The 13,260-nt window shown below is 37.2% G+C and overlaps 1 protein-coding gene across 1 annotated transcript in view; it reads right to left on the reverse strand.

The window, feature by feature from the left end:
- Nucleotides 1-11,063: 11,063 nt before the first annotated feature.
- PCDH10 (protocadherin 10) overlaps nucleotides 11,064-13,260 on the reverse strand; it is a 62,807-nt gene continuing 60,610 nt past the window's right edge. The window contains exon 5 of the mRNA XM_019419650.2: nucleotides 11,064-11,563. Within this exon, the coding sequence (XP_019275195.1) occupies nucleotides 11,496-11,563 (68 nt within the window). The 3' untranslated portion in view covers nucleotides 11,064-11,495. The remainder of the gene's footprint in view (nucleotides 11,564-13,260) is intronic.

The raw sequence follows: 13,260 nt of genomic DNA on the forward strand, positions 1-13,260 counted from the left end.
ATCTACCAATTACTGCCACTTTATAGTTTGTCCATGTGACAGTGTTTGGGGAAAGATATTACAAACTCAAATTTACCCAAGTAGGCTCTGAGAATCATTGAAATTACCCACTATTACACCAATAGAAAGTGGCAGAACCAAACATTGAACAGAGATTTTTCTAAAAGATCTCAGTGAGTGAATGAAAGAAACATCCTTCAGTATGAAATATCGTTCTCCCTCCCCCCATGGCAGTTCAGAGATGTTGCTACTACTTGCCTTCCCCAACTATCATTTTTATCAACTGAACACAATGCGGATTTACTGACCCCTCTACTTCTACAACTGAAGATATTGTGTCTCTTCAAGTTTCTCCTTTGCCTTAAAGAAAAAAAAAAAAAAAAAAAAACCCGACCTACAGGAATTCCTTCTTGAAGCTATTTTTTTTCTCTATGATTAAATGAAATAATTGTATTTATTAAAAAAATGGCATTGTATTAAGTAAATAAATGTCAAAACATAAGATAAAACTGGGGCACCTGGGTGGCTCAGTCGGTTGGGCGGCCGACTACAGCTCAGGTCATGATCTCGTGGTCTGTGAGTTCGAGCCCCACGTTGGGCTCTGTCCTGAGCACTCAGAGCTTGGAGCCTGCTTCCGATTCTGTGTCTCCCTGTCTCTCTGCCCCTTCCCTGCTTGCTCTCTCTATGTCTCTCTAAAATAATAATAATAATAATAATAAACAATAAACAATTTAAAAAAATATGAAACTAAAATGATAAAACAGATTCCATAAGAAAAAATGGCAAATATTTCATATATTTTGTTTTTGTAAACACTAAAATAAAACAAAAAATAAAAATAGATAATGAACATTCTTTGAAAACTATTATATGTACAGTTGACAATTGACTTTTAAATAACGTGGGGGTAGAGGGACTGAACTCCTACACAATTGAAAATCCACATGCAACTTTTGACTCCCTAAAAACTTAACTACTAATAGCCTACTGTTGGCCAGAAACCTTACTGATAACACAAAAAGTTGATTAACACGTATTTTGTATGTTTTATGTTTTATATACTGCATTCATATAATGAAGTAAGCTGGAGAAAAAGAAATGTTGTTAAGAAAATCATAAAGAATAAAAAACACATTTACAATACTATACTGTGTTTATTTTTTTATAATTTTTTTTAAACGTTTTTATTTATTTTTGAGACAGAGAGAGACAGAGCATGAACGGGGGAGGGTCACAGAGAGAGGGAGACACAGAATCTGAAACAGGTTCCAGGCTCTGAGCTGTCAGCACAGAGCCCTACGTGGGGCTCGAACTCACGGACTGTGAGATCATGACCTGAGCCGAAGTCGGACACTCAACCGACCGAGCCACCCAGGCGCCCCTACTGTGTTTATTTTTAAAAATCCACGTATAAGTGGACCTGCTGTTCAAACCCAAGTTGTTCAGGGTCAACTGTAAATATAATTGTGTCTGTAAAATTAAAGGAAACAGTTATTCAAAGAACTCATATCATTTCGTGAAGGCAATTAAGTCACACCGTGGAGATAGAGTTGGAAACCTATCCAGATATTCCTTCTGTTGCCAAAATAAACTTTCTCTGCTTTTATAACATTCTATGAAAAAAGTCACGTTACTTCTCAGATTAATGCAGATCATCACCTGAATTGAACTGCTTCATTCATAAAGGCTTTTAACTCAGAATAAATATTTAAAGTATACTAAATATTGGACAAAGTGCTAAACTCCTAGGATGATAAAAATTAATTCTTTATAGTTCCTGATATTGATATCATTACTGCTAAGCCAAATGCTGGAAATAGAAAAATCTTTCCCAAATAGTTTTGATGAACATGGTTAAGAAAACTCAAAATGCCTTTTATTTCAATATTCTAAAAAGTCTAGGCTGTACTTCAATGACAATGTACAGATAAGATGGTAACGTATATATACAGCAATAATAATAATAATAACTATTCATAAACAATTTAAAATCTATGGCTGTTATATTAAACTGGTCACTTTTTCAACATATTGCTTTAATGTATAAACATTACATTAACAAAATTGGAGCACTTGGGTGGCTCAGTTGGGTGAGCACCTGATCTGATTTCGGCTTAGATCATGATCCAAGGATCGTAGGATTGAGCCCCACGTTGGGCTCCACGCTCAGCATGAAGCCTGCTTAAGATTCTCTATCTCTCTCTCTCTCTCTCTCTCCCTCTGCCCCTTTCTCCCACTTGTGCTCTCTCTCTCAAATAAGTTAATTAATTAATTAATTAATTAAAGTGGTCTTTACCATAATACAAGATTTATAAAGAGCATACATACAACTACTAATAAGTGATAATAGAGATAAACTAGTCACTAGTCACACATAGTATACTTTCCTTTGTTTTCTGTAATCTCTAAAACTAATCTCTATAAATAAATCATCCCCAATAAACTCTACATAGACTTACTCCATAATTTCTCACTTCATAACATATCTTTTTTTTTTTAATGTTTATTTATTTTGAGAGAGAGACAGAGAGCGGGCAGGGGAGGGACAGAGAAAGAGGGAGACACAGAATCTGAAGCAGGCTGCAGTCTCTGAGCTGTCAGCACAGAGCCCAACATGGGGCTCGAACCCACGAACTGTGAGATCATGACCTGAGCCAAAATTGGATGCTTAACCAACTGAGCCACCCAGGCGCCCCACTTCATAACATATCTTACTTAGACAATGCTTGTAAATTGTCTTCCTCATTCTTAAGCATTTTGCATGTGACTCTCAGATATATCTAGATTATAAACAACATAATGGCAAAAGTCATTCTTCGATTTATTTTCAAGTTACTTCTAGAAGAAGTGGAACAGAATCAAGTAAAAGAAGGGTAGACATTTATCTAGAGCAGTAAAGATGTCACAGAATAATCAGCATTTGATTGATTAAGGAGTGAAGAATGAATTGGGGTTCCTTAGAAAAAGTGACTGAGACTGTTCCACACAAAATGAATATCAAATGTCCAGGGCAAAGAGATTGAGGGAGGTTTGTTCAACTAAGAAATACAGCTCAGGGTTCCTAGACTAAAAATGTGACGCAAACTTAGGGAAAAGAAAGGTTGACTCACTGGTCAGAATATGCACTGAAGTTGTTTATGTTTTATCCAGTAAGTCAACGGTGTTAAAATATTTTAGAGGTAAAAATATTTTGAAATATTCTTTGGTATCTTAAACATAAAATAGACAAAAGGGAATTGCCAATAGTTTCTGGATAACTTGCTGTAGCTTTTTTTTTTTTTAATGTTTATTTATTTTTGAGAGAGACAGAGACAGAATGTGAGTGGGTTAGGGGCAGAGAGAGAAGGAGACACAGAAGCAGAAGCAGGCTCCAGGTATACCTCAGAGATACTGTGGATTCAGTTCCAGACCATAGCAATAAAACCAATACTGAAATAAATCAGGTCGAGTGAATTTTTTTGTTTTCCCAGTTTATATAAAAAGTTATGTTTGCACTGTATTATAATCAATTAAGTGTATGATAGCATTATGTCTAAAAACAGGTACCTACCTTAATTTAAGAATACTTTATCACTAAAAATTACTCTCATCTGGGTTTTCAGCAAGCCACAATCTTTCTGTTGGTGGAGGGTCTTGCTTCGATGTTGATGGCTGCTGACTGAACAGGATGGTGCTTGCTGAAAGGTTGGGGTGGCCGTGGCAATTTCTGAAAATAAGACAACAGTGAGGTTTGCTTCATCTACTGATTCTTCCTTTCATGAATGATTTCTATTTGATAGCATTTTACCTGCAGAAACTTCTTCAAAATTGCAGTCAGTCCTCTCAAAGCTTGCTGTTGCTTTATCAGTGAAGTTTGTATAGTATTTTAAATCCTTTGCTGTCGTTTCAACAACCCTCACATCATCTTCACCACTAGTGGTTTCCGTCAAGGAACCACTTTCTAATTCTAGTGCTTCTGCTATTTCCACGACACCTGCTCTTACTTTTCCCACCGAAGTCTCGAACTCCTCAACGTCATCCATGAGGGCTAGAATCCACTTCTTTCAAACTGTTGATATTGATATTTTGACCTCTTCCCATGAATCATTAATGTTCCTTGTGGCATCTAGAATCCCTGTTCGAAGACTTTTTCAATTTACTTCATCCAGATCCATCAAAGGAATTGCTACCTCTGGCAGTTATGTCCTAATGAAATATATTTCTTAAATCGTAAGACTTGAGAGTAGAAATTACTCCTTTGTCCATGAGCTATAGAATAGACGTTGTGTTGCATGAATCTTGTTATACCTTTCCATCAGAGCTCTTGGATAATCAGACCCATTGTCAATGAGCAGTCATATTTTGAAAGGAATCTTTTTTTTTTTTTTTTTTCTGAGCAGTAGATTTCAACAGGGACTGAAAATATTCCGTAAACCATCTTATAAAAAGATGTGCTGTCATCCAGGCTTTGTTATTCCGTTGACAGAGCACAGGCAGAGTAGGTTTAGCATAATTCTGAAGGGCACTAGGATTTCCAGAATGATAAATGCGCATTGGCTTCCATTTAAGACACCATCTGCCTTAGCCCCTCGCAAGAGACTCACCCTATCCTTTAATGCTTTGAAACCAGGTATTGACTTCTCCCTTCTAGCTATGAAGGCCAAGGTGGTATCTTCTTCCAATAGAAGGATGTTTCATCTACACAGAAAATCTGTTGTTTAGTCATCCTTCTTACTTATCTTATCTAGATCTTCTAGACAACTTGCTGTAGCTTCTCTATCAGCTGCTTACCTCACACTTTTATGCTGTGGAGATAGCTTCTTTTCTTACACCTCATAAACCAATCTCTACTAGCTTCTACTGTTCTTCTGCAGCTTCCTCACCCCTTTCAGCCTTCATAGAGTTAAAAGAGTTAGGGCCTTGCTCTGGATTAGGCTTCGGTTAGAGGAAATGTTGTGGCTGGTTTGATCTTCTATTCAGACAGCTGAAATTTTCTCCATAATCAGCAATAAGGCTGTTTTGCTTTCTTATCATTCATGCGTTCATTGGAGAAGCACTTTTAATTTCCTTTGGGAACCTTTTCTTTGTATTCACATTCTGGGTAAGTGTGTGGCACAGGAGGCTTAGCTTTTGGCCCATCTCCGTTTTCAATAGGCCTTCTCACTAAACTTAATCATTTTAGCTATGGTTTAACGTGAAAACCACGTGACTCTTCCTTTCACTTGAACACTCAGCGACTATTATAGGGTTAATAATTGGCCTAATTTCAGTATTTCAGGGAATAGGGAGAGGGAGAGGGGTGGGGGAATTACCAGTGGGTAGGTCAGTGAGAACACATATTTATTGACTCAATTTTCTGTTTTATCTGGGTACTGTCAATAGTGCCTCAAAATCGTAGCCTCAAAAATTACTGATCACACACACAGAAAAATCACTGATTACACATCACCGTGACAAATATAATAATAACAAAAATGTTTGGAGGGCACCTGGGTGGCTCAGTCAGTTAAGCGTCTGGCTCTTGATTTCTGCTCAGGTCATGATCTCACAGTTCAAGAGATGGCGCCCTGCATTGGGCGCTGTGCTGACAGTAACAGAGCCTACTTGAGGTTCTCTTTCTTCCTCTCTCTCTCTCTGTCTCTCTGCCTCATCCTCATGCACTCTCTCTCCCTCCCAAAATGAATAGAAACCATAAAACATTTTGAAATATTGGGAGAATTACTAAAATGTGACACAAAGACATGAAGTGAATAAATGCCATAAGAAAAATGGGACCCCAAGACTTGATGGGGTCCTTTGCCACAAATCTTCAATTTCTAAAATATGTACTTATCTGTGAAGGGCAATAAAGCGACTTATACCTGCTATTCCTTTAGTAAGAGGAGGCCTTGGCTCATTTAAGTTGGAAGTGAATCCACAAAATTTGTTAAGTGTGAACAGAAGAGCTGAAAAGCAAGGATTCTCAGAGACTAAATAGTGTTTGGCTCTAGCTTTGGAGAGTACCTTGATCACTTTTGTGGCAGAGGTAAATCAGCAGTACCAGGACAAATTCTGTAGGGTCCACAGTGAGGCTTTAATTTTCTGGTGTGTTGAGTTTGAGAAATCGGCGTGAGAAACATGAGGGTTTGAGGTGAAGGGACATCGGAGTGGTTGAGCCAGGATATACAGAGAGAAAGTGAGAAACCACACATATATCAATCCAGATGTTGTGTAAGTGTGTATTTTTAAGTTAGGGTAGCTTGGACATGTTTATATACCGAGGGACAAAGCTGAAATGTTACTGGAGAGGAGAAAAGAAAGGAAGAGATAATTAATGGAGCAAGATGTCTAAAGAGCAAGCAAGAAGAAATGGGATTAAAATCATAAGTGAATGGATCAACCTTAAATTTAAGACTTAGTCTTGTTTCTCACTTGGATCCTTGAATACACCCATGCATAGACCTTTCAGTTACCTGAGCCAAAGTACTCCTTTCCTCTTAAGCCAGTGTAGGTTGACATTCTGTGGCTTACAAGTCTTGACAAAGACAAACAGTGACAAAAATTTTCCTTTTAAGACGTAAGGATGGATGCAGATGATGTTGAGACTATGAGACGTTTAGAAGAAGTTACAGGATCCTTTCTGATGGCCAAACTATTTCTCTAAATTAGGAGGCAAGCTCACCCCTGAAACGTATGGGTGAGACAGGCTTAGGGTTCAGGCTTGAGTAGAGTAGTGATGGTTTAACATTGAGCAGGGAAGGAATAGAAAATAGTATGAAATGAGATGGCATTGCAAAGCTTAGACTGTGTGATGCCTGATTCGAGGAAATTTAACTAACTATAGAAGGTATTGTCAGATTATCCAATTTGCTAAGAACCATTTTTCAGAAAAAAACCCACATTTTTATCAAATGTTATGTTAATTCTGATATCCCTTGGTTTTTGAATTGGAAATCTAGGTATCCTTACCCTATATCAACTCTTCAAACTTGAAAATGTAGTTACATGATCTGGTATTCCTGATAATTGCACACATCAAACATTAACTAGACAAATCATATTAGAAAGGCTTCCCATTAGAAAGGCTAAAAAAAACTATCATTTCCTCCAATGCTTATATTAATTCCCCTCTCTCCATTAAAGTGTGTTTTTGATTCCTTTTAATTAAGAATAACTAATGAATACAATTTATCAGTGTCTTAAAAAGTTCCTGATGAGCCTTGATTTCATGCAAATCAATTACAAATAATTTGTTTTTAAACAAAAAACACTGTTTTTCACTGCATTTCTGAAGGATGATATACTTTTAGATCATCAGGTAAAATGTTTATTGCATTTTATATATTGTATAACATGCAGGTCTGTATTTATATGCGTGTGCATACATATGCACTTACTTGGCTAAAAAGCATTAAACAGGACTTTTTTAAGTTGTAAGACTCCTGTGAGACTTTTTTTTTTTAATTTTTTTTAACGTTTTATTTATTTTTGAGACAGAGAGAGACAGAGCATGAACAGGGGAGGGGCAGAGAGAGAGGGAGACACAGAATCTGAAGTAGGCTCCAGGCTCTGAGCCATCAGCCCAGAGCTGACCCGGGGCTCGAACTCACGGACCGCGAGATCGTGACCTGAGCTGAAGCCGGACGCTTAACCGACTGAGCCACCCAGGCACCCCAAGACTCCTGTGAGACTTTTAACATGGCAAGGTGAATTATAAATCTTTCAGCATGCAATGTTTACTTGAAAATTCCTGGGGCTCCTGGGTGGCTCAGTGGGTTAAGCATCTGACTTTTGATTTTGGCTCAGGTCATGACCTTACAGGTTTATAAGTTCAAGCCCCACATCCGGTTCCATGCTGACAGTGCAGGGCTTGCTTGGAATCTCTCTGCCATCTTAAAAAATGAAAACCAAGATTCCTATACTTTTCCCTTTTCCCCCACTTTCAATGAAGCAAAACTAAGTTCATGTAACACGTTTTTGGAAATTTTAGACAAGGAGATCTCTAAATCCCATTTTACTGCAGCATATTCTATGGAACTTTATTCTATACTATTTTGTTCATGTCCAGTATTGTGACCATGAAGTTCCTACCTCATTTTACACACACACACACACACACACACACACACACACACACACGCATACAGGGTCTGTATGCATTGTAATTTAAAGATGTAGCAAAAGCATACAACCTACAATTTAAATCTGCTCATCTTTTTCCTCATTTCTAATACATGTAACACACGCTTTGTTTAAACCACAAGGATACGTGGTTTAAATGTGAGAGAAATATATATATCTTAGTTTATATTTAAAATTTGGCATGTATCTATTTGGGGCATTTCTAATGAAACATAATATGCTTAATTGCCTCATTTTATTTTTTCTTCTTTCCATATTATTTTTTTTTAATTTTTTAAAAGGTTTATTATTTTTGAGAGAGAAAGAGCAAGCAGGGGAGAGGCAGAAAGGGAGGGAGATACAGAATCTAAAGCAGGCTCTAGGCTCTGAGTTGCTAGCACAGAGCCCGATGCGGGGCTCGAACTCACAGACCATGAGATCATGACCTGATCTGAAGTCAGACACTTAACCAACTTAACCACCCAGGTGCCCCATTCTTTCCATATTATTTAAGGTAGCTGATAGCAGGGGTCCATATGTCAGAAGTTATTTTTAAGTTTCAACACTCACTAGCCTTATAATTAAGAAATAATCAAGTTTACATGCTTCTCATAGTTTCATCATCTGCAAATTGATTAAAACTCTCATTTTTTGATCTAAATGTTGTGAAATGTTGTTTCATATAAATGCACAGTACTTGTCACGGATGGAATATTTAAGAAATATTAGTTTTCATTATAACCTTAAAAGTATCATAGTTTTGATTTTAAAATGAGCCCTATAGGTTTACCTTGGTTTGTGCAACAATTTGGAATTGTAAAAAAATTCATGGTAGCAATAGTTTATCACCTTTATCAAGAAAAGATTATTTGTAACACCCACCAATATAACTTAGAATATAACTATTCTCCATCACTAATAACTAGAACCATTTTAGTAGGTCCTTCACGGGATTGACAGAGTTTTTTAGTTTGTTTTTTATGCTAACCCAGAACTTCCACTGAGCAAGGAGTTTCACATGAATTTCTGGAATGAGTATGCCCCCCACCCTGATCATAAAAGATTCTCTCTAGAAAATGAAGATTGTTTTCTTCTTTAAAAAAAAAATAATGTTTATTTTTATTTTTATTTTTGAGAGAGACAGAGAGAGACGGAAGGAGAGAGAGATTGAGGGAGCGGGAGAGGAGCAGAGACAGAGGGAGACACAGAATCCGAAGCAGGCTCCAGGCTCTGAGTTGTCACCACAGAGCCTGATGCGGGGCTTGAACTCACAGACTGAGAGATCATGACCTGAGCCGAAGTAGGACGCCTAACGGACTGAGCCACCCAGGCACCCTGGGATTGTTTTTTCTTAAATTATTCCCAACTCAATTTTGATTCATGACCCTAATTTAGATATGAGAACTGATTTGAGTCTCCAGATCAACTTCAGAAATTTACCTAGGTCACATGATTTTCAGCAGACATAGCAGAATCCAGTTTGAAATAATTTCAGAGGTATCCTGCTGCTCCTTACACACTGTGTATTTTCTACAGTATCAAAGTTAAGAGTGGTACTAATCTAATATACACATTAAGTATATACATTAAGTTACATGACATATATATATATATATACACACATATATATATTTTTAAATTATAGCGCGAAAGCTAATTAATGATTATGTTTTTCTCAACTACTGCTTGAGTTATCATTTCCTTTCATATATATTTTGCAGATTAATAAGTGGTAAGCTTTGCAAAATGCCAAACACAGCACAATTCCCTAGCTGTATTGAACACATAAATACTATACTCATCATCTACTCAATTCTGCTTGAATCAGTATTAGTATCAAAGTGTCTATTTTGTCCAAAGTTTTGCCCCACTCTTGTTCTGATTTCAATTACACTTAGTATCTCTGCACAAGCTAAAAACACCAGAGTTTAGACGATTTTCATCTTCAATTTTAAGACATATTTCCCTTTACTGACAAAACCAGACGAGATGAATATTTCATTCTTCTGTTTGGATTATAATTTCAAGAGAGCATGTGCCCTTTAAGCAGAAAAAAAAAAAAAAATCTTTATTCATGACTGATCCAAAGAACACTTCTAAGATGTACTTTTACTTAACGCAAAGCGGTTGGGATATTAAAAATGAGCAGTGCGTACTCTTTCAACATAAAGTTAGGGTTTTTAGAGTCTCCTCGTAAATAAACATAGTATTGATTTTCAGGTTTGGAACATAGAAAATGCACTGGTTTCCTTTTATGCTTTTATCTCCCCGCTAGCTGTAAGGAAGAGTGTGGGCGCTTTAAATCCTCTTGATGTGTCTGTCACTGGCACAATAAACTCCCCTCCTGTGCGGAAGAGACCCTTGTCTGTCACTGGATCTCTACGGAGGTGACGATTGCCAAGTGGGTTTTCTGTCGACTTCCTAAAATGTAACCTCCTCATCTAGGCTGCCATCTCTCGCGTGACAGATTGGGTGGATGATTCCATCATGGCATCACACTATGTTTTACCATGTGGGGCCAGATGTCGTCTTTGGGGAAGAGAGTTAAAGCTTTTGTCAGAGAGTATTTCTCTTGTTTCGCTTAACATCTACTCACCTTTTGGTATTGAAAGAATAAAACATACAAACTGATAACACTATCCCCAGGCAGAGTTTTCATGCTACCCAAAGCAGTCTTGGCAGTTATAAAGATCCTTCAATAATCTGTCAAAAACTGACATCACTGTGTAAAGAGCTGTTCATTTCTATATCTCATTTTGGATTGATGTACGTGCACTTTTATATCCTTCAGTTCGATATAACATTTGGCCTTTCATGTTCTCAGTTTAAGCTACAGGGAATTCAAAGCTATTTCAAAGCATAATTATATCAATCTGCATATAAAAGGCTCTATGTCCTACAGAGGGTTCGATGGAAAAGCAAACTCTTTCAAAGAAGAAAATTAGAAGTAATTCCCACAACTAAAATTCACAAAAGTTAATACATTTTTCATCTGATGAGAACAGTTTTATTTTTTTTAAGCCAATAGAAGTTTAATCAAGAAAGTGATGGGGACTTTTGTGTGAGGTAGGGAGGAGACGAGGAAGAAAGGAGAGCAGAAAATTGGAGAGGAAGGCAAAGAAACGATGCACGTACATTATACATATTGTTCGATTATACACATCACATCAGAAAACATCAAGAATTCATATTGCTGTGGCAGACAACAGGATTCTCACTTCCATATTGTATTAGTTATCTATTGCCGCATAACAATATATTCCAAATTCAGATTCGTATGATTCAAAATTCTTAGTGCACTTTAACTGGGTGTCTCTGACTAAGGTCTCTTCTGGGACTGCACTCCAGATGTTGGCAGAAGCTCTGGTCTCCTTTGAAGATGCCGCCTGGGGAAGGGAGTCTGCTTCAGGGCTCACTCATGTGTTTGTTGAGAGGCCTTGATCTCGCGCCGCGTGGGTCTCACCACAGAGCTGCCTCCAGATCTCTGCAAGCAATCCAAAAGAGAATGAGAGCGTGTATAAGAAGCTTCCCAAGATGGAAAACATAACCTTTTCATAACTTAACATCAGGACCACATTCTGTTTCATAGAAGTGGGCTCCGTATCTCAACGAGCTTCAAGGGAAGGGGGGTACTCAAGCGTTCAATACCAGGATATGGAAATCACGATGGGCCATTCCAGGGGCTGCCTACCCTGTGTATATACATCCATGTGAAGTTACTCTGGGCACTTTTTTTTATATTACCAAAGACTTTTCAAAATAGAAGTCCTGTGAATATGGTTTTAACCTGAAAGTAAATGTGACTACACGAATTTATTTTTTCCAAATATTTGCTCTCCAAATATGATCTTAGTAGTTTTCAAATGTTTCATAACTTGAAAATCGCAAGTACAGTTGCTTCAATCTTTAAAGTGACCCTTTTTTATCTTTTTTTTTTTTTTTTTATCATAGCATAAGGAACATTTTTTAAAAAAACCTCCCAAACAAAATTCTGTAAATTCTGGAGCTAGCAAAATACTTAGCACCGAAGTTATGGAGCATATGGTTATCCTCGTCCCAAACAGTAAAATGCGTCTGTCTGTGCCAGCTCTTAATTACCGGCTCATTAACACTCAGGTGCCAATTGCTGGTGGCAAAGGCAATACCCAAATGGCCTAGTGTCTGTCATGCACAGTGTAATTACATTGACCTCAAGTCCTAAAGCTCGCAAGTTGCCTGATACTATTTGGACACTAATTTCAGGCACTATTCAAAGTAGAATGATATGGTGAACAAACCAATGTAATAAGAGAAAAGCACTATGAGGTTTCAAGTTATTTTTTTCATATGAAACTGTAACCTTAAAGACAGTCGACTGTTCTGTTACATACAACGACACATAGGACATGTTTGGTTTTAACATTACTGATCTAAAATTTTGTTAGATCTCAAGATAATGATAAAGTTGTTATAAGCCAAAAGTGAAAACTAAGTTGTTGTAATAGTCACGTTTGGGAAAATAGAAATTCCATATCATAGTTTATGATCTCATTTATTGATATGTAATGGGAGCATTATTTATATCTTACATTTAAATTATGAATTCCCAGGAGGGCCTGGGGGGCCCAATCGGTTAAGCGTCTGACTTTGACTCAGATAATGTTCTCACGGTTCATGAGTTCGAACCTCACGTTGGGCTCTGTGCTGACAGCTTAGAGCTGGAGCCTGCTTCGGATTCTGCGTCTCCCTCTCTCTCTGCCCCTCCCCACTCTGTCTCTCTCCCTCAAAAATAAATAAACATTAAAAAAATTTAAATATTAATTTAAATGTGACCAAATGTAAAGCAAATCTATATAATCCTAGCAACCAATAAATATGTACTTCCAGCAAGAATTACACCATCTCTTAATAATCTAAGAGCAGATTTCTTCATCACTTTCTGTTTAAGACTTTGCTATTATGTGCAAAGCTTATTTTTAAGGTTCCAGTTGAAAAGAGAGAAGGGATGAATTCATGCACGAAACTTAACTTTTATAAAACTTCACAGAAACGAAAAGAACATTTTATATGGAAAAATCTACAAGAACAGTTAAAAGACAAAAAACAAAACAAAATAAAACAAAACACCCACCACCAACAACAACAGTGAGAAAACAACCGTAACAATATTTTGGAAGTTTGGAAATGGACCACCAAAATGTT

This window comes from Panthera pardus, unplaced genomic scaffold (genome assembly GCF_024362965.1).
Source record: "Panthera pardus isolate Hobbes unplaced genomic scaffold, ASM2436296v1 HiC_scaffold_13, whole genome shotgun sequence".
Taxonomy (NCBI): Eukaryota; Metazoa; Chordata; class Mammalia; order Carnivora; family Felidae; genus Panthera; species Panthera pardus.